The 21618-nt window shown below is 47.2% G+C and overlaps 1 protein-coding gene across 4 annotated transcripts; it reads left to right on the plus strand.

The window, feature by feature from the left end:
* Positions 1-421: 421 nt before the first annotated feature.
* Positions 422-21453, plus strand: DAP3 (death associated protein 3). Of its 4 annotated transcripts, none has more exons than XM_079958270.1 (15): positions 430-556; positions 3268-3296; positions 3330-3372; positions 4432-4481; positions 5414-5536; positions 10982-11083; positions 11352-11460; positions 12306-12398; positions 13841-13971; positions 15859-15939; positions 16981-17139; positions 17276-17335; positions 19263-19352; positions 20269-20386; positions 21273-21453. In XM_079958270.1, exons 4-15 carry the CDS (start codon positions 4440-4442, stop codon positions 21356-21358), a joined length of 1194 nt encoding a protein of 397 aa, XP_079814396.1. In that variant the 5' UTR covers positions 430-556; positions 3268-3296; positions 3330-3372; positions 4432-4439; the 3' UTR covers positions 21359-21453. The 4 variants fall into 4 exon arrangements, with proteins under 4 accessions (XP_079814394.1, XP_079814396.1, XP_079814395.1 ...); XM_079958271.1 differs by having other exon boundaries at positions 444-561; XM_079958268.1 differs by having other exon boundaries at positions 422-556; positions 3268-3372.
* The last annotated feature ends 165 nt before the right edge of the window (positions 21454-21618 follow it).

Raw genomic sequence — 21618 nt, forward strand, 5'->3', positions numbered from 1 at the left:
TCTCTCTCTCACACTCACAGGCAGGCGCGAGCGAGCGAGCCTTAACCACGCCCACTCCCCTCTCTCCCTCTCTTTCTCTCTACCTGTGTGTGTGTGGTTTGCCCCGCCCCCTTCTCTCTCTCCCCCCCCCCCCCGCCTTTCTGCTCTGCGTTCGACCTTCGCCTGTTTCCTATCTCGGAGGGAGCGCGAGAGCCTTGCCCTCCTTTCCCTCCCTCCCTTCCAGCCCCGCCTCCTCCTCCTCTCTGAAGCTTAGCCAATCAGTGGAAGCAAACCGGCCCATGCCGCGCGTCTGGCCGATCAATCAACCCAGCCGGCCTATGCGACGCGCGACTCCCTCACTCTTTCCCCGCCCCGGGCTTGCCAATCACAACGGCACGCCGGACTGCCAATACGCGCGCGGGTTTAGTCGGCCCGCTTTCTGGAGGAAGTATGTCCCTTCAGGGCACTCGTACGTTAGGGAGCTGAGTCTCGAGCCTTCGCGCAGGCGTATATGTGCGGTGAGAGATATATAAACATGGCGGCGCCCGTGGAGGGAAAAAGTCTATAACGTGTTGAGGTGAGGTGGGTTCATTTCTGAGGTTCTCTCGTCTGTGGGGATAAAGTTGCCAGCTGCGTACTCTTCTGGGGAGATCGGTTTCTCTCCCCATCCCCGGTTTCCTTAATTTTTTCCAATTTCTCTAATCCGGAGTCGCTTCTCTTCACGTTTATTTACAAGGCTGTTATCCCGCTTCATAGCCCAGGGAGGGTTCCAAAACGGAGTGTTATTTTGCTGTTATTTAATTGTTGCATTTATATACCACCTTTTCCTCAAAAGAGCTCAAGGTAGTGTTTATAGTTCCTCTTCACACTTCATCCCCATAACAAACCTGTGAGGTAGGTAAGGCTGGGAGGCAATGACTGGCCCAAGGTCACTCAGGGAGCTTTAAGACTGAGCTGAGGAGGAGGGGATTTTAACTGGTCGTCTAGGTCCTAGTCCAGCACTTCAACTACTCCATCACACTGAGTCTCATTCATTTCACAACATACAATAATATAACAACCAAAACTGGTTTAGGTAGGTAGCCATGTTGGTCTGATGCAGTGGAAAAAATTTTTAAAATGTCCAGTAGCACCTTAGATACCAACTAAGTTTGTTCTGGGTATAAGCTTTTGTGCGCATGCACGTTTGTGTTGTATCTGAAGAAGTGTGCATGCACACGAAAGCTTATACCCAGAACAAACTTAGTTGATCTCTAAGGTGCTACTGGACATTTTTAAATGTTTTTAATTTATTTTAACGAAATTGGGTTAGTGTATTGTATCTGAGTAAACCTGCTGAAATTAATGGACATGGCTATCATAGGTCCATTAATTTTTGATGGGCCTTTTCTGAGTATAACTTAGTTTTATTCAACCCAATGTCTAATACTGGGAATAGATATGGATTGGTGGTCTTACGCTGCCACCATCATTCAGGTAGCATTTACCCCTCCGCTTCCTTTTTGGTGCTGCTCTCTGGCTTCTGCCTACTAGGAAGCAGAGCCCATTAGGGGTTCTCTGAAGAAGTGAGTTGGGCTGGAACTAGTGGAGTCCCTAAGGTGGTTGGATGGTGTTTGTGGTTGGATGGTAATGGTGTTTTACATGCCGCATTCCTGAAACTCCTGCAGCCAAGCTGGTGCCAAAAGACCACATCAGCGAAGCCGAGTGAGGGGTCTTGTTGTCTGAGCAATCCAGGATCTCCAAACAAACTACTCAGGCTTGCACCCTGGAGAACTCACTTACAATTTATAAGCTCAGCCTGATCGGTGTAAAATACAAACACTACAGGTTGCCTTTGACAGTGCAAGAGATCATTGTGACCCACTAGTCAGCAACTGCCTCCTTAAGCTGGGCAACCACCAGTCAATAAAGTGCTGACCTGCCACTGTCTGCCTGCCTCAATGGGTGCTTGGAGCTCAGAGTATCATTCAACAAGCAGACTGAACTTCTGCACCAGGGAAAAAAGAAAATAAACAAATCCTCTTGCACCTAGCAAGGTGGGACATCAGGACCATATGTCCTGGCTTATCCACCAACCTGTTGCAGGTCAATGACTCACAGAAGATGGCCACCATTGACTGTGAACTGAAAACACTCAACAATGGCATTGCCACTCTATAAAAGACCAGACTAGCTTCAAATGGCTGCCTCCAAGAGAAGAACTACACCTTTTTCTGGAAAGGAGGGCATTCAGAAGAACCATGTATTCATGCATAGGCTTTACAATGAGGAACACCCTTCTGTCTGTGATAGAACTGCCAACCAACGGCTCAGAACACTTGTTTTACCTCTGACTCTCATCCACAGTTAACACAGACCTTTCCAAACTGTGTTGCGACACATTAGTGTGTTGGCTGCAGTGTGTAGGTGTGTCGTGCAAATGCTCCCCGCCCTCCACCGAGGGCTGCAAATGTGTTAGTTTAACCTACGGTTTGCTAGTAAAACTTAATTACTGTGTCACGAAATGATGCATGTCCAAAAAGTGTGTCACCACCATGAAAAGTATGGAAAGCTCTGTAACATCTTGAGCGTCTATGCTCCCAATATGTCCTCTATAGGCCTGTGATGGGGGCAAGTCTTCCCTTGCTGACAGTTAACAGTTGCCAGGCAACAGTTCCCACTGAAGTCCTCTGAGGCAAGGGAGCAGGCCTGAGAAGCTTTTTCCTTCTTCTCCTGCTTAGCACATAATTTCCTTCCTTTCTTCATGCACATCCAAACAAAGAAGCCCTTGAGACTCCCTGTGGGTGACCTTAGGCTAGTTGCTCTCTCGTGGACCAACCTACCTCCGTGGGGTTGTTGTGATGGGGAGAGTGGGTGGGTTCCCTAGACCAGATGGATGGGAGGTTACCTGTTTCTAGATTGTAAACCACCCTGTCATCCTTGGATGAAATTTAATAAACAAACAAACATGGAGACCTACAGATTCTCCATCACTTGGCTAACCTCTGAGTTTCATCAGGAAGCATTACGTGCCGCTGCCCTACTAAATGCTGGGATTATTAAAGTCGAGACCTGTAGCTTCTCAAAAACCAATTGATTTGTAGGATAAAATGTCCATAAGCATGAACCCACTTTACAAAGTCAAACTGCGAGGAATTAAGCTTCATACCATTCCTGTTCAAAGTGACAAACCTGTATTGTTTTCCTGTATTGGTTGGGGAATATGTGTGCTGCATATGGTCAAATATACTTTTGGGAAATCTGACCTTGTGTCCAACTAATTATTTTTGTTGTTGTTTTCCAACACAGGAAGAGTCCTGAAGAGAAAGCTATACCAAAGCAATCATAACCCATATCCTCCATTTACAGATAGAGTCAATGAAAGCTTTTTCAGACTCTGCTGCTCATTGGAAGGTTGGTATTGAAGCTATCCATTACAATTTGGCTTATCTGAGAAGCAAATTCTGATATCCTGTGTTAGTTGCACATAGAGTAGACCCATTTAAACCAATGGACTTGCCTGTTGATTAATTTCATTGGGTCTGCTTGCAAGTATGACTTGGGTATCTCCAAAAATGCTTTGGTTTACTTCTTGCTCACTTTGTGGGCTACTAACTAACAAACTAAAAACTCCATCTACACCAAGAAGCTTGTGGGACGTATAATTAACTAATGGAACACATTGCATGAGATGTGGTGATGGCTGCTAGCTTTAAAAAATAATAATGAAATAACATCTCAAGCAATTCAGTCCTACACAAGTTCAATGGAAATTATCCCCTAAGAAGATTTAAGGTTTTCTTTTTTTTACAATCAAGCAGTATATAAATTTTATGAAATAAATTATTGCATACGAAGATTTCCATTTCCATATTTTTACTGAGAATGCCTTATTTATTCAGTTTTATGTTTCTGCAATGACCTCAAGAATTCTTGGTTAGGATGCATTCACCTTGCTATTTGTTTTTTCTTGCCTGGAAGACAAAAATTTGTATTCTCTAAAACAGGAATGTGGAACCTGTGGCCCTCCAGTTGTTGTTGGACTTCCATTCCCATCATCTCTAACCCTTGGCCCTGCTGGCTAGCACTGATGGCAGCTGGAGTCCAACATGATCCGAAGGACCACAGACTCCTCATCCCTGCCCTAAAAGGATGTGGAATAGTTACTAAACTAACACCAGGTAGAACAATAAAGAATATTGCAGGCTGACATTCAGACTTTTAAAATACTACAACTCCCATCAGCCCCAGCCAGCATGGACAGTGGTCAGGGCACCACATTGGTTTGCCATTGCCTGCCTTCTGTTGGAAAGTAAAATAGGCCTTTGGTCCACTTCAGCAAGGCAATTATGTGCTCTTAATGGATGTTCTTAGAGAGCTACCTTGAATTTTCAGAAAGTTAAGATGCAAGTAGTTTAATAAATGCATAACAGCTTTCTGTTCCGAATAAGCTCTGCTGTTTTTCATTGCCAGGGGCAATAATGCTGAGGAATCTGAGGAGACTCGTTTGTCGGGGATACAAGGTGAGCCCACCCACACATCCCCTTCTGTGAGGGCAGCACAAATGTAGCTCCTGGGATATATATCTAGCTGGAACTGAATCAAATTTCTGCAGTTCTTTTAGCCTTTCTTTCCTCCCATCTGGAAAAACAGGAAATCTCACTTTCCTGACCTAATGCGTTTCTGCATAATTCAAATAGCTAATAGAAGAATGGAGATTCTGTGGAAACAGCTCCACCTTATGGGCTTTGGCAGCCTCAGTTTCACCCTATGGCTTCTTAGGTGTGGGGGTTGCCTTTGGAAAGCTGTCCAGACTCTCAGCATTTGCTGGCGGTGGATCTTGGGCAAGGGCTACTTCTCCTCCCATGTGTGACATGACTTCCTGGCTTGTATTTGGTGATTCTTAGCTGAGGTTGCTATTCCTTATGCCTTAGCTACATTGTTCACCTGCAGGGTTTCCTGGTCTCCATGGGAAAGGTCCCAGCTTCAGTTTAATAAGAGGGACTATGAGGAAAAAGCCCTCCTTAATCTTATTTATATACCATTTATATACCATCTGTATATAATGTTGAGATGTCCTACCCCCAGACCATTTTGGCCAGTGGGCAGACATGCCTGGTTGTTAAACCCCTCAAATCAGGTGACCCAACTTCAAAGGAAAGAAGCAGGAGTGCATTCTAAAGTTCCAGTCAGGAACTCCTGAGCGCACCCAATCTGTGCACCGCTTGCTGTCACCACCAGTCAGCTGATAGATGCTTAAACAAGAAATAAATCAGAACCTTAAAAAACCCGCACACATCCATACACATAAAAGACAGGCCCAGCAGATCCCGCCACACCAAAAGTGGCTTCAAATACTCTTCAGATTAAGAAGCAACTCTCTTGGAGGCTGTCATCCTCTGCCGGAGGAGACTACAATGTTTTGCCATATATACGGTGCTCTTTCTTTCCCTAGCTGGAACATGACTGTTTTTTACAAGCCAGTCCCAGGAACTGGCAAAGCACTGCTGCTATCCAGGATCCCCACTTTGCACCAGAAAAGCCCAGAGCAATCTTCCGCACCAGCGAGAATGACCCGGTGAGTTGTTGTCAGGAAGGTGGTAGAAATATGAGAGTTCTAAGCAGCTGTCTTAAGGTGGCTGCAGACAGAATGAGAGTGGTGGTGGTCTTGGTGATACATGTGAACTTGGTGAGAGAGGCAGGACCATACCGCTTGAAGGATCAAGTACAACCTGGGGAAGGGTTGTAGCTCAGTTGTAGAGCATCTGCTTTGCATGCAGAAGGTGCCAGGTTCAATTCCCAGCATCTCCAGGCAGGCCTGGGAATTATCCCCTGTCTGAAACCTTGGAAAGCTACTGCCAATCAGTGTAGACATTGCTGAGCTACATGGACCAGTGGTCTGACTCAGTATGTTGCTTTGTGCTTCTAGCCCAGCCTTGTGTTTAACAACTTGCCTGGTGGCTGCAGGTGACAAGGAATTCTATGCAGGTAGGTGAGTGGGATGGCAGAGAAGCAACAGAACTTTGCATCTTTCTTCCCACCCGCTTCATAGAATGCTTTTATTTTTTAGCTTACTGAAGACCCTCCTCTGCAGTGAGCATAGAAATGCAGGCTACTCGCCTTTTAGCAGACTAGTAAAATGCTTTTGTACTCTGGTAAATTCAGGACAAAGGAAGCTGTCTTATAGTAAATCAGACCATTTGTCTTTCTAGCTCAGTGTTATTTACACTGACTGGCAACAGAGCATCTTCTTTGGATTGGAGAAAGTCCCAGGTTCAGTCCCTGGCATCTCTGGTCAATCTATTATTCTTTTATTTATTTAACAGATTTATAAATCATAGGCAGAGGCCATTTAAGTGGAGTACAAGGTGAAAGTGGGATAAAACTCACAGCCCCAAATCATTCAACTAAAACTCTAAAAACCCAGGAAATCCATATCTACAAATTTGTGATCAATTCCATAAGTGACTGGGCCATGCATTAAGGGAAGCCGCCTTGAATAAAAATATATCTTCAGTAGACGCCTAAGCATCATGACATTAGACACCTGTCTGATTTTGCTTGGTCAGTTATTCCAGAGGGCTGGGCCTGCAGCACTAAAAGGCCAGATTCCAGTGCAAGTTAAGCACATTCCTGGGGCCCATGGCAGTGCTACATCCAAGAGGAGCACAGTTGCTGGGCAGAGATGGTTAAATGGCTAATGAGAAAGACCCTTCTCTGCTTGAGTTCATGGAGAGCCACTGGTGATCTAAGCAGATGTTCATATATGTTCATTAGATATTCATAGAGAAAGACAGTGATGTTGGGGGCACTGCTGGGCACTTCCCCAGCCTTGAAACTCTTGGGATTTCGGAACCTCGGCCCTCCAGATGTTTTTGGCCTACAACTCCCATGATCCCTAGCTAGTAGGACCAGTGGTCAGGGATGCTGGGAACTGTATTCTGAAAAAAACATCTGGAGGGCCGAGGTTGGGGAAGTCTGTTCTAGAGCAGGGAAGGGGAGCCTGTCAGGACTTCCAGATGTTGTTGGACTACAGCTCCCATCATTCCCAGCCATTCTCCATGCTGGATGGGACTGATGGGAGTTGGAGTCAAAGGGCATCCTGAGGGCTGCAGACTCTCCATTCCTGTGCTAGAGCTCACCCTGCATGTTGTTATTGCAATAATAATGAACTCCAGTTTTAATTACTATGACATGTATCATTTGCTGTGAAATAATGTTTGCCTAGGATTTAAAGGATTCCCATTTGTTAACCATCATTGTCAACCGATCGATTGACTGCATCTAATTCTGCTTTGCAAGTCTTCTTATAAGGCAACTTTGAATGTCAGCTAAGAATCCCCACCTGATTGATCAGTGTTGGGCACAAATATGATACCTCTCTATACAAAACACCACTTCATATGCTGAAGTCGCACCTCTTCACCCTAGCCTTTGACAACTTATATGTACATATTTAACATTTAACATGCCCTAATTTTCTGATGTAAATCGTTTTAACTGATTTTTAAGATAGTATTTTTGCATTGCTGTAACCCACCCTGGGAAGGGTGCATAAGCAAGCTGTTGTTACTCTTCTTCCCTGTGACTTTTAGGTGAAGAGTGGGTAAAAAAGCTATTATTATTATTATTATTATTATTATTATTATTATTATTATTATTATTCTATTATTCCCTGGGGCCATGTGTCGAAGGGTGCATAAGAAAGCTAATCATCATCAGCGTTCGATAGCAGACATAGCTGTGTTAGCATTGCAGCTGCTAAGCTGTACTGTTGGGTTTTGTTTTTTAATGCAGATGAAAAGGAACAGTGGGCTGTGTGTTCTAATAACAGACAAATGCCCAACATAAGAGGCTATCGCTTGTGTCATTGCAGCAGCAACAGCAAAAAAAAAAGAGACCAATCAACATTTAAACAAAAATTTCAAGTAAAATAACTCAGGAGGCTGCTGGTGGGGGCTCCTTCCTTTTTCACAAGCTCAAACCTGCCTTGGTTTCTCCTTTCCCGCCCCCTGCCAGCGGCACAAAAAATTGTTTGGGTAAATCGGCCTCCGGAGGTGCTTTACTGTGCCCGCTGGGAGCCTTTTGACTGCCGATTCTTCTGGGGTCTCCATGGAAACGGCAACAGGCAGGCGGACCCCGTCACGTGACAGTCCCCCCACCCCACCGCCAAGCATCAGTGCCGAAAATGCCCAGATGGCAAAGGGATTGCCTTTGCCCTCTCAAGTCTGGGTGGCTGTTGCCAGGCAACTGGCCTCTGGGCTTATTTGTTCAACGGCAACATACACAATCTGGGCTCAGGCACCAGAAGCTGAAAGCAGACTCAAGAATGTCACCTTCCTCCAACACTTCCTGCCGTGCTTCCCGCCCACCACCCACCTGCATTCCCAGTTCAGCACCCGAACTCGGGGAATTCTGCTTTGGCGTGGTGTTTTGCATGTGGGGTATTCCCTGTGGAATTTCACCTTTGGAGAATCTTCAGGCTTTCATTTAAAACGGGGATGGGGGAGCCCTTTTTGTTCCAGCCCAGAGGCCATATTCCCTACTGGGCAACTTTCTGGGGGCCACATTCCAATGGTAGGTGGGGCCAGAGGCAAAATTGGGCGGAGCAATGGGTGTGATTTATTTATTTTATTTTATTACTGTTGTACAGTGGGCTGGTTTCTACACACAGAGAGAGACACACACTCCTCTAGCCAAGCATGGAAGAGGCATGGCCAGGGTATAAGGACACATTCCAGCCAGGCAAGAACACCAAAGACGGATACAAACAGGGCTGATGAGAGGTGTGCCCGGAGCGTTTTGAGAGTCTTAGAGGGCCCCTGGACTTGGGGTTCCCCATCCTTAATGGCTTCTGGGAATCCCAGTAGCAGACCTCGAAAGGCAACAGCCCTTTTCTCTTGTTCAATCCCAGCATCTGGTTTTGGGGGTACACTGCCCATGGAGGCTCCATTTAGCTATTTATACTGTACCGCACTGCAACCATATGTCAGGAGTGCTCTGATGGTGTTTCCTGCTTGGCAGGGGGTTGGACTCGATGGCCTTTGTGGTCTCTTCCAACTCTATGATTCTATGATTCTATACAGTAACTGTGGAACCACCCCACTATGAGCAGAAGCAAAAAGAAATTTCACAATGTTTGCAAAATGAGATATAAGCGGTCATAGCTTTTCTGACTTGGGGCTCAGCTTTTTTTGGAATCTTTGAAGCCTGGGACCAAGCTTTTTCCTCTACCCCTGCAAATGGGCCAGGTGAAACACAAAGAAATCTGGCCCTGGTGCCGAAAAAGTTTCCTCACCCACCTATTTGCAGCACCTGCTATTCAAAATCCAGCAAAGAAGTTGTTCCCGTGAGTTGGAATCTTGACATTCCAACCCCCGGTCACTTCCACAGGAAGCTGCCGTCAGACCATCTTGGAGCCTTAGACCATGGGTAGGCAAATGAAGGCCTGGGGGCCGGATCCGGCCCAATCGCCTTCTAAATCTGGCCCGCAGACACTCCAGGAATCAGCGTGTTTTTACATCAGTAGAATGTGTCCTTTTATTTAAAATGCATCTCTGGGTTATATGTGGGGCATAGGAATTCATTCCAAGATCTGAGGGACAGTGGACCAGCCCCCTGTTGAAAAAGTTTGCTGACCCCTGCCTTAGACCCTCTAGCTCAAGATTGTCTACACCAGGGGTAGGCAACCTAAGGCCCAGGGCCCAGATCCGGCCCAATCACCTTCTCAATCCGGCCTGCAGATGTTCCAGGAATCAGCGTGTTTTTACATGAGTAGAATGTGTGCTTTTATTTAAAATGCATCTCTGGGTTATATGTGGAGCATAGGAATTTGTTCATTTCCCCCAAAAAATTATAGTCCAGCCCCCCCCCCCCCCAAGATCTGAGGGACAGTGGACCGGCCCCCTGCTGAAAAAGTTTGCTGCCCCCTGCCTTACACCCTCTAGCTCAAGATTGTCTACACCAGGGGTAGGCAACCTAAAGTCCGGGGCCCGGATCCGGCTCAATCACCTTCTCAATCCGGCCTGCAGATGTTCCAGGAATCAGTGTGTTTTTACATGAGTAGAATGTGTGCTTTTATTTAAAATGCATCTCTGGGTTATTTATGGGGCATAGGAATTCTTTCCCCCCCCCAAAAAAAAAATACAGTCCGGCCCCCCACAAGGTCTGAGGGACAGTGCGCCGGCCCATGGCTGAAAAAGGTTGCTGACCCCTGGTCTACACAGTGACTGGCAAGGGCTTTCTAGGGTTTCAGGCAGGGGAGAAGCTGGTGATTGCACCTGGGAGCTTCTGTCACCCTCCAAAGTGGGCCAGAGAAAGAGCAAGGTCATGGGAACATAGGGAGCTGCCTTGTTGTTGTTTAGTCATTTAGTTGTGTCCGACTCTTTGTGACCCCATGGACCAGAGCACGCCAGGCACTCCTGTCTTCCACTGCCTCCCGCAGTTTGATCAAACTCATGTTGGTAGCTTCAAGAACACTGTCCAACCATCTCGTCCTCTGTCGTCCCCTTCTCCTTGTGCCCTCCATCTTTCCCAACATCAGGGTCTTTTCCAGGGAGTCTTCTCTTCTCATGAGGTGGCCAAAGTATCAGAGCCTCAGCTTCAGCATCTGCCCTTCCATTGAGCACTCAGGGCTGATTTCCTTCAGAATGGAGAGGTTTGATCTTCTTGCAGTCCATGGGACTCTCAAGAGTCTCCTCCAGCACCATAATTCAAAAGCATCAATTCTTTGGCGATCAGCCTTCTTTATGGTCCAGCTCTCACTTCCATACATCACTACTGGGAAAACCATGGCTTCTAGCTGGCTTCTACTGAGGGATAATCATAATCGTCTACCTTGCCTGGCAGCAGCTGTCCCAAAAATTCACGCAGGAGGGAATCTTTCCCATCCCTCCCAGAAGATGCCTTGGATTGAACCTGGCACCTTCGGCATGCAAAGCAGGTGCTGTACCCACGGAGCTACAGTCGCACTTGGTTGTTTGATGCATTGTGTGTGCTTCCCCCCACCCTCCCAATACTGCAGGCCAATCACGCGGAAGAGCACATGGGACAATATTACACGCTCCCCCTCCAGGAGGTGAAGAAGGTGTTTCCTCACGGACTCCCAGCACGCTTCAGGTTACAGGTGATGTGTCTTCCTTGCAGGCCTAAAGGTAGAGGGGAGAGCAGCGGGATGGGACAAAAATATTGGGTCCCAGTCTGAATTAAAGTCCTCTTTCTCTGCCTTGAATGCAGCTGTACGTAGCTCTTCTCTGTCTCAGCAATAATAATAATAATTTTCTTACTTGTACCCCACCTGTTGCCCCAGCCACTCTGGGCAGCTTCCAACAAAATATAAAAACACAGTGAGACATCTCACTGCTTCATTATTGTTGTTGTTTTGTTCACAACAGATTAAAACCTTTGGCGAGGCCTGTTTCATGGTGAGGGAACCCGCTCTTGAACTCCTCAGCTGCTTAAAACGAACCAACTTTGCTCATCCAGCCATTCGATATGTCATCTGTATCCTATGAACAAGGGCAGCATTTGTTCTCCTGAGACCACCCTGCAGTTAGGCGTTCTGGTAACAGGCAAGTTCTTGCCCTCATGAAATGGTACAGTGTGAGCTGATCAATTCATTTAAGCAAGAGAAAACAAGGATGAGAAGACCGTCAGTGAAAAGAGGCTCAAGCAGCCTTGGTTGGCAATGGGGAAACCTAGGCATTTTGGGAAAGGCGCAGCCAAGGATTTGGACCCCAATCTCCCTAGCTTTGTGTCTCCTTTGCACATTTACCCAGTCTCCACCTTCATTCATGAGGACTAGAAACTTCCCTAAAAATTAGGAGCATGAAGCTTTTCATCCCAGGGGCCGCATTCCTGCCTGGACAACCTTCCAGGAGCCGCATGCTTGTGGTGGGCAGAGCAACAAATGTAAATTTTACCTTTGTGCTGTAGCCTGCTTTCTATGTACCCTCTCAAACCCCTTTGTCTTCTGTTCAGGCAAAGCAAAGAAGTGTGATCAGAATTCGCAGACATTTTGCCAGGCAAAAACACTCAAGGACAGTGGGAAGCGGGGCTTGTGAGGGGCGTGGCCTAGGTGGAGGGGGTGTGGTCTGAGGAGAATCCCACAGGCCAGACAGAAATACCTGGAGGGCCACATTTGACCCTTGGGCCTGTGATATCCCACCCTGTTGTTGTTTTTAAAGGTAAAATTCCTTCTCGACTTGTGTTTGTGTTGCTGTTTGTACCTTCGCTCATTCATTGCCCAATAGGGCAACCCTTAATTCTTACTTGAGTCATGAAGCAGTGGCGGGTATTAGGGTGGGTGCGTGGATACACCTGTTCTCCTTAGCAGCTTTTATTTGAAGACGGCGAAAAGACCACGGGGAAGACCATGGCCCTCTGCCACGCCATCCATTACTGTGCGAGACAGGACTGGCTCATCCTGCACATTCCAGATGGTAAGGAGCGAGGGGTCTTCTTTTTTCTGCCTGCCGGTCTGTATCCTGGCCTACAGCCAGAGTCTCTAACAAGCATCGCTGAAGCTGCACCACACTTAGCATTTCTGTGTTCCCCAGTGCCTCTCTCCATCCCCGCTGCCTCAATTCCAACCCCACGCTTTTCTAATGAGTGTTCTTAACGTTGTCCTTTTGTCACCGGTTGCCAGAGAAGGCCTGCTGTGAGGCACAAATGGCAGCGTATAAATATTTTGAAAAGGGGGTTTTTGGTTCAGATTGTAAGGGCAAGAGCTTCTGCTCAGTGGGGAAACAACTGCTTTGCACGCTGAATGTCCCAGGTGGGGTTCGGAGTGTCCCCTGCCTGGAACCCTGGAGAGCTGCTGCCAGCCAGTGTAGGTAATGCTGTGCTAGATGGACCCAGTGGCAGAATGCAGCTTCCTTGTTAAATCAGCCCTTCACCCAGAACCATGAGGACTGCACTGTTACTTTATCTTGACGGGGAGCGCCATAGCTCAGGGGCAGAGCATCTGCTTTGCACACAGAAGGTCGCAGGTTCAATCCCCGGCGTCTCCGGTAAGGGCTGGGAGAGACTTCTTGCCTTTCGACCCCTGTTCTAACACACATATCTCAACCCATCAGGAGCATTTATTAGATGCAGCTACAGTGGTATAAAAATAGGGTTCAGTCATAACTCATCTGTTAGCCGCTGCAAGAACCACCATTCCCAGGACATGGAAACCATTGCAATTATTTACCATGGATCAATGGTATATGGTGCAATTTGGCAAACAGCATTGTGGGCAGAAAAATTAAAAGAAACCCGACAATTTTCATGCAGTTTGGTGTAACTTTATTAATTATATCAATAATGAGGCATGTGGCAGAACAGTACCCATGGTTTATAGCACAATTTGGCATGAATGAAGCATATTTTAATTTTCCCTTTTCTCCCTATAAAGCCCCATAAAATAAATGGTCATTGAAGGAAAATAATGATCAACAATCTAAATATATACATTATTATTATTATTATAGTTCATTTCACATATGTAAAAATTATGATGTATATACTTTGACTCAACTTTGTCGATATATTCAGAGGCATTTATTTGAGCATGTACTGCTGTTTTATTCTGACTCTCATTTTACGTAACTATTATATTTCTTATGTCTAAATGAAATAAAATAAAACAGGAATAAGGAGCCTCTGGCCATCACACTGTTGTTGGTCTCCATCTCCCATCAGCCCCAACCAACATGGCCAGTGAAAAAGGGTGATGGGAGTTGTAGTCCAGTGTTGCCCCTGAAGGGGCCACCAGGTTCCCCCATCCCTGCCTTAAGGTTCCTGGCTGAAGCTGTGAAACCAATGCTGTTGTTCGGACTGTAAAATGAGCATAGCACAAGCTTGCTGCCCATGGCCCTGCCTCTTCCTCTTCACGCTACAGCTCACCTCTGGGTAAAGAATTGCAAAGAATTGCTGCCCTCTTCCTACAACAAGGACCGCCTTGACCAGCCTCTGGAAGCCACGACTTGGCTGAAGAACTTCAAAATCACCAACGAGCGCCTATTGAAAGAGGTCAGTGGCAATGATGGCTGGTGCGGTCGGCAGGGGCGTACTAAGGGGTTGGCTAGGTTGTTGCTTCTGTCCAGTTCTGAATGTCTTGATAAACTCCTGAGCTCCTGTATTGTGGCTCCTGCAATCTGTGTCTGCAGCCAAGCCTGTACCATTCCTTGGCTGAATAAAAAATCTCTTTCTTACCCACACGCAAAAGCCTCTGTCTGCATGTGCTGGGCAGGAGTCAGGATCCTGCCCACTTGCATGCCTGTCCTAGAAAAAAAAGTTGTTCTCTTGTGTCACAATATAGTGGGTGTCCAAACAGGATATAGTCCTTTCCTTGTTATCTGGCAAATATGAGTACAGTGGTACCGCGGGTTATGAACTTAATTCGTTCCGGAGGTCCGTTCTTAACCCGAAACCGTTCTTAACCTGAGGCGCGCTTTCACTAATGGGGCCTCCTGCTGCCGCCGTGCCGTTGGTGCGCAATTTCTGTTCTCACCCTGGGGCAAAGTTCGCAACCCGAGGTACTGCTTGGGTTAGCAGAGTTTGTAACCCAAAGCGTTTGTAACCCAAAGCGTTTGTAACCCGAGGTACCACTGTACGTAGCCTATCAAGTTTCACTATTTGTCATGGCAGTAACCCGAGGTACCACTGTACGTAGCCTATCAAGTTTCACTATTTGTCATGGCAGTGAAGACAATCCGAGTGAGAATCTTGAACCAGACGACCGCGGCTTGCAAAGGCAGCTCTTTAATCTGAGCAAGCGGAATCTCAGGGTAACCCCAGGAAATGTTAAGGTTTATTGGCTTGTAGCCACGATAGCCTTATCCTCCATGAATTTGTCTAATCTTAAAAGAAAATAAGAAGAGCCTGCTGGATCTGACTAAAGGCCCACCCAGTCCAGCATCCTGTTCTCACAGCAGATAACCAGAAGCCCCAGTGGGAAGTCTGCAGGTAGGAACCCATTGCAACAGCAGCTCTCTCCACTTGGGGTTCCCAGCAGCTGGTATTCAGAGGCACAGCGCTGCCTCAGCACTGCAAGTGGAACATAGCCATCAGGACTAGCAGTCATTGAGAGCCTTATTATACAATGGCACCTTCATTGTATAGCGTCCCATGAACGCTCAGAACACCTCTTTATCCTGGCTTTTGACACTTTAGGTGTATTATTATTATTACAGTGGTGCCCCGCAAGATGAATGCCTCGCAAGACGAAAAACCCGCTAGACGAAAGGGTTTTCTGTTTTTCGAGGCGCTTCGCAAGATGAATTTCCCTATGGGCTTGCTTCGTAAGACGAAAACGTCTTGTGAGTCTTGCGAGTTTTTTCCCTCCCCCCCCCCCTTTTTCTAAGCCGCTAATCCGCTAATAGGGATGCTTCGCAAGACGAAAAAACCGCTAGACGAAGAGACTCGCAGAACGGATTATTTTCGTCTTGCGAGGCACCACTGTACTATTATTAACGGCCCCAGCATTAAGGGCCTTCTGGCAATCAAGGGCCTTCTGGCAGTTCCCTCACTGTGAGAAGCAAAGTAACAGGGAACCAGACAGAGGACCTTCTCAGTAATGGCACCCGCCCTGTGGAACGCCCTCCCATCAGATGTCAAGGAAATAAACAACTATCTGACTTTTAGAAGACATCTGAAGGCAGCCCTGTTTAGGGAAGTTTTTAATATTTGATGAATTATTGTATTTTAATATTTTGCTGGAAGCCACCCAGAGTGGCTGGGGAAACCCAGCCAGATGAGCGGGGTATAAATAATAAATTATTATTATTGTTGTTACAGACTATCCTCTGTGAATTTGTCTAATCCTTTTTTAAAGCCATCCAATTTAGCGGCTACTGTCGCTGCCTCTCGTGGGAGTGACATTCCCTTCTTAACCTATGTCACCTTTGCGCACTGCAGATCAAAACGCAGCAGAAGTATATGTGGGGCAAACGAGACAGCACCGAGGAAGGCCGGCCCCTAATAGAAGTGGTGGAGCAGGTGAGGAAATGGACGCTCCGCCCTAGATCGCTGGGGAGTTGGACAGTGGGGCTAGGATGTGGGGAGGAAGCATGGTCTAATAACAAGGGTGGGGAAACCTCCGACCCCCAGGAGCCGAATGAGGGCCTTCCAGGCCTCTGCATCTGGCCACACCTGCTCTCTCCAGGCCACACCCCTCCAGGCTTTGCCCCCTCCTCAAGCGCTTTTGCCTGCCTAGAATGCATCCTTGAGGTTCCCCAATGCCCCAATGGAGGATAGGGAGGGATGTGTGAGGAAACGAACCTACTGTGCAAAATGAACATTCCTGGCTCCACCCACTTTTGCCTCTGACTCCACCCACCTGTCCCCAGAAGGGGATGCAGCCCTCAGGCTGAGAGAGGTTCCTGTCTCACACCCAATCTAGTCCGTTGTCTGTGAGCAAGGAAGCTGCAGAGGGGGGAGAACTGGGGGCGGGTGGGTATGGCAATCACAGCTGCTAGGCAGTGTGGTATAGAGTGTCCGACTAGGGCCTGGGAGATCAAGGTTCAAAAACTCAGTCAGAAGTCACTGCAAGAAGCCAAGTTACAGGGAAGCAGGCAGAGGGCCTTCTCGGTAGTGGCGCCCACCCTGTGGAACGCCCTCCCATCAGATGTCAAGGAAATTAACAAATATCTGATGTTTAGAAGAGATCCGAAGGAAGCCCTGTTTAGGGAAGTTTTTAATGACTGTTTTCATGTATTTTTAATCTTTTGTTGGAAGCCGCCCAGAGTGACTGGGGAAACCCTGCCAGATGGGTGGGCTATAAATGATGTTGTTGTTGTTGTTGTTTATAAATGTTGTTGTTGTATAAATGATGTTGTTGTTGTTGTTGTTGTCGTCATGATGGGCTGCCTCTCAGCTTAACTCAATTCACAGGGTTGTTGTGGAGATTAAATGAGGAGGGGGAGAACCATGTATGCCACACTGAGCTCCCTGGAAGAGGGAAAAAGTGAAATAAATGAACAGGACGGGGCTGCAACCCCCAGGATCTCACATCTCTTTCTCTCCCTCCCCACTCTTTAGGGTTTAACTCGGGTGAAAAACTCCAGCGACGTAGTAGGGGTGGTCTTCAAAGAGCTGAAGCAGCAATGCCCGGAAGGGTCCTTCAGGCTGCTAGTGGCGGTGGATGGGGTCAACGCCCTTTGGGGAAGCACAACGCTGAAGAAGCAAGACAAGAGCAATGTATGGCATCTAAGCTGCGCAGGAGCGACAGGGGTGGGGGAGGCTGCCTCATAGCCAGTCTCCTAAAACATGGGGGGAAGGAGAAAGCTGAAAGATACTATTGGGTTTTCTGCCCAATTCTCTGTTTTGCCCTTAGGTCTCCCCAGAGGAGCTGACGCTGGTCCACAACCTGAAGAAGATGGTGACTAATGACTGGGTGAGGAGGAGGCTGGATCTCCTTTCTTTTCCCAGTAGAAATCCAGTGACTTGATAAAGCTGTTTGGGAGATGCTCCCAGGCCAGCCAAGCTACATAGGCAGGGCTGTGGTTTGCATGTAATGGTAAACCATGGTTTGCTTAAGCCAGGCATGGGGAACCTCCAGCTCACCTGCCAGATTTGTGCCGTTGTTTGTCCCCGGGTTAGGAGCTGGTTATGGAAGTGGGGTAGTGGTCACTGGGGCCAGGCAGATGTCTGGAGATACAGAGCACTGCCTCTTGCCCATTGCTTGCCTACCACATATCCACATATGAGTCATTTTGTTGTCACAGGGACAATTCCAGTTGACGAGCAGCTCTGTGTGAACGCTTGGGGCTGGTTTATTGGCATTGAATACTGTGTCACTAGTGCTTAGAGGAAATCCATCCAACGTAAGTTGGATATGTATGGCCAATGACCACGTATATGGGAGTTGCATCTCAACAAGATTCTTGAACTACAGTTCCCATCAGCCCCAGGCAGCACAGCCAGCGGTCAGGGATGATGGGAGCTGTAGTCCAGCAGCATCTGGAGGGCCACAGGTTCCCCGTCCCTGATCTTGAGGGTCACACACGTTCCACATCTCCAACCCTGCTTCTGTCACCAAGCTGAGTAACCCACAGTGGGATCCTTGCCTCCATGCAGCCACTGATGGATAAAGAAAACTTTCCCAGAAGGAATACTTTGCATGGGTAGGTGGTTGGTTTGACTGATCTCTTATCACATTTCTATGCAACTTTTCGTTCACATGAATCGCAAAGAAGCTTACAAACAATGAATAGCAACAACAATCACAAACACAACATAAATCATACAGAATAATTAACAGATCATTGGTAGAACAATTATAACCTATTAAAAACACTATTAACAACTGAAAAAACAAGCTAAACAGCAAAACGGCAACAAAAATCATATAGGGTTCACCAAGTACTGCAGCATTTATACATAACTGTCAACTTTCCCCTTTTTTAAAGGGACATTCCCTTATTCCGAATAGGATTCCTCGCAAGAAGGGAAAAGTTGACAGCTATGCATTTATTATAATGTGTAAAACGAGATTAACAGCATTAATAAACTAGCAGCCAAAAAAAAACCCTAAGCACTGTTGTATTCATACACTCTCCCCATGACTCGAAATCTTCCACTCTATTTAGTTCATTAAAAGACCCATGCAAACAATGCCTGTAACTCTGTTCTGAAGGCTTCTCGGGCTGGAGGTGGAGCAGCACAGGTGAAACCAACCAGCTCATGATAATAATAATAATAATAATAATAATAATAATAATAATAATAATAATTTTTATTTATATCCCGCCCTCCCCAGCCGAACCCGGGTTCAGGGCGGCTAACAACACTAAAACAGTGCAACATTATAAAAACATTATAAAAATTAATTAAAATCAAAATTGATGGCAACCATAAACTAAAGTTTTGTAAAGATTGCCAAAGGAGGGAGTCAGGCTGCATCCTGACCAAAGGCCTGGTGGAACAGCTCTGTCTTGCAGGCCCTGCAGAAAGATGTCAAGTCCTGCAGGGCCCTTGTCTCTTGTGACAGAGCGTTCCACCAGGTTGGAGCGGCAGCCGAAAAAGCCCTGGCTCTAGTTGAGGCCAGCCTAACCTCTCTGTGGCCTGGGACCTTCAGGATGTTTTTATTTGAAGACCATAAGTTCCTCTGTGGGGCAAACAGAGTCTCTCTCCCCTCACAGTTCTTCCTCTGCAAACAGCTCCCTTATGAAGGCTCCTCGGGCTGGATGGTGGGGCAAGGGAGGTGGGGAAAGCCATTGCTTGATGGCTAACAGAAAGTCTCTCCCCTCACCAGAGGAGAACAGGATTGCCTTTTCTGATGTGCTTTTTTCCCCTCTTTGTGTGGTTTCTTTTTTATAAAGACTGGTGGAGCCATCGTGACAACCCTCAGCCAGACAGGTGCTCTATTCCAACCCCGCAAAGCTTACAGGCCCCTAGAATTGCTAGGAAAGGTGAGTCTGGCCCTGGGATGCTGCCAGTACTGAGTTGGCCGTGCTGGTGGGGGCTGATGGGAGATGGAGTCCAGCCACACCTGGAGGGGCACGGGTTAATCCTTATCCCTGATCTACAGCTTCAAAGCAGAAGCTGTAGTGCTTTTTATATTCCGTACAGTGTCTAGAACAAGGATGAAGAGCCTGTGGGGCCCTCCAGGTGCTGTTGGACTTTACCTCCCATGAGCCACTGCCAGTATAGCCAATGGTCAGGGATGATGGGAGCTGAAGTCCAGCAGCATCCAGAGGCCCACATGTCCCTCCACCCCACCCTATGCTTAGGATATTTTATTGCTATGCAATTCTGTAATCTGCCTCATTTTGATTTGAAGGGATTCTCCCCAAACTCACCACCCCGCTGTCAGGGAAGAGTTAGAAGTTTTCAGTTTCTCAGAGGGAGAAAGCATTCTCCAAGGGGGGAAGGAGAGCAGTGAATCTAATAGAAGGGAGCAAGAGGAACAACAGGGAGGGACCTGCGGTTCACAGGAAAGGCAAGGGTTGAGTTCTAGCTCAGATTTGGAGGAGGGGCGATACAAGCCAGCTCTAGCCAGGAGGTTAGAAAAAGGAGCAGGAAAGCAAAGGGAAGGGCGCCTTTGCCATTTTGAGGGTGGCTGGTCACGGAGAAGCAGAGCTCAGAAGGTATCTGAAATAAGTGACTCTGAGGAATAATAGTTAAGAACTGTTTATAAGATTGTTTTGCTAATACACAATAAAAAGTTATAAAAGAACAAGAAGCGTTTGTGTGGTGATCTGAAGAGGACAACGACCAGTCCTGACACCCGCCATGCCCCCAAGACTCTTGGATAAGCGGAGGGAAACAGAACTGTCAGATCTCATATGATTAACCATTTGCTCTTCCTCTTCTGCCCCACCCCAGGAGGGTTTTGATGTCCTGGACCCCTTCATCCCCATCCATGTTCTCAACTACAATGACCGGGAGTTTGAGAGCTGCTACCAGTATTACCTGGAGCGCAAGTGGCTTCAGCATGAAAAAGGTGGGTCACAGAAGGGAGAGCTGAGTGAAGTATGGGAGGATAGAGAGCAAGTTGTATGGGAACTATCCTGGATTTTTTTGGCAGAGGTGCAATTTACATTCCTTGTTCTGCCCACCTTTGCCTCTGGCCCAACCTGCCACCAGCATGCGGATCCCAAAAGGTTGCAGAGAATAATAATAATAATATTTTTTTATTTCTACCCTGCCCTCCCCAGCCAAGGGCGGCTAACAAGCAATAATAAAAATAAGTTGAATGAATACAACGTAAAAACAAAATTAAAATACAACATTAAAATATTGAAACATTAAAATATTGAAACATTAAAATATTAAAATGTAGCCTCATCGCAGGAGGAGAAAGGAAAAGAAAAAAGAAAGAGGGGGAGGGAATCAAATTGATTCCAAGCCAAAGGCCAGGCGGAACAACTCTGTCTTACAGGCCCTGCAGAAAGAAATCAGATCCTGCAGGGCCCTGGTTTCATGAGGCAGAGCGTTCCACCAGGCCGGAGCCAGTGTTGAAAAGGCCCTGGCTCTGGTTGAGGCTAATCTAACTTCCTTAGGGCCCGGGACCACTATGGTGTTGCTATTTATGGACCTTGAGGGTCTCCGTGGGGCATACTGGGAGAGGCGGTCCCGTAGGTACGAGGGTCCTAGGCCGTGAAGGGAATGTTTCCCGCAGGCTGGGGGGGAAAAAGATTGTTCTAACTAGATAATGGGGGGGGGGGAGGAGATGAGGCAACAGAACTGGAGGTTTAGCTTCTGCATGTCCTGCTTTCTTGGTTGTGTTTACATAACAAGCTGCAACCATTCTGACATAAACTCTCTCCATCCCCCTCCCCTTCTTCTTTTGCCTTTGAAATCAAACTCTCTTCACACTGCCGCACCAGCCAGCACAGATGAAGGCCGCAAGGAGCTTCGCTTTCTCAGTGGGCAGAACCCTGGACTGCTTGACCAAATCAGCTCCTTCTTGTGACATTGTGTCCCTTCTCCCCACCCCCATCCCAAAAACATTGGCATCACAGCCCGAGGAACTCCTTCCTGTTCAATAAAAAACCAAACAGAAAGCCACTTTTGTTTTAGCATGCTCTCCCTGTGTACTCGTGTATAGGGTTAGGAAAGGCGGAGGGGGTATTTCTTGCTGCAGCGATATGACAGGGGTTAGGGAACCTGTGGTCCTCATGGTTCTTGGACTCCAGCTCCCATCAGCCTCAGCTAGCATGGCAAATGGTCAAG

This window comes from Podarcis cretensis, assembly GCF_951804945.1.
Source record: "Podarcis cretensis genome assembly, chromosome: 16".
NCBI lineage: Eukaryota > Metazoa > Chordata > Lepidosauria > Squamata > Lacertidae > Podarcis > Podarcis cretensis.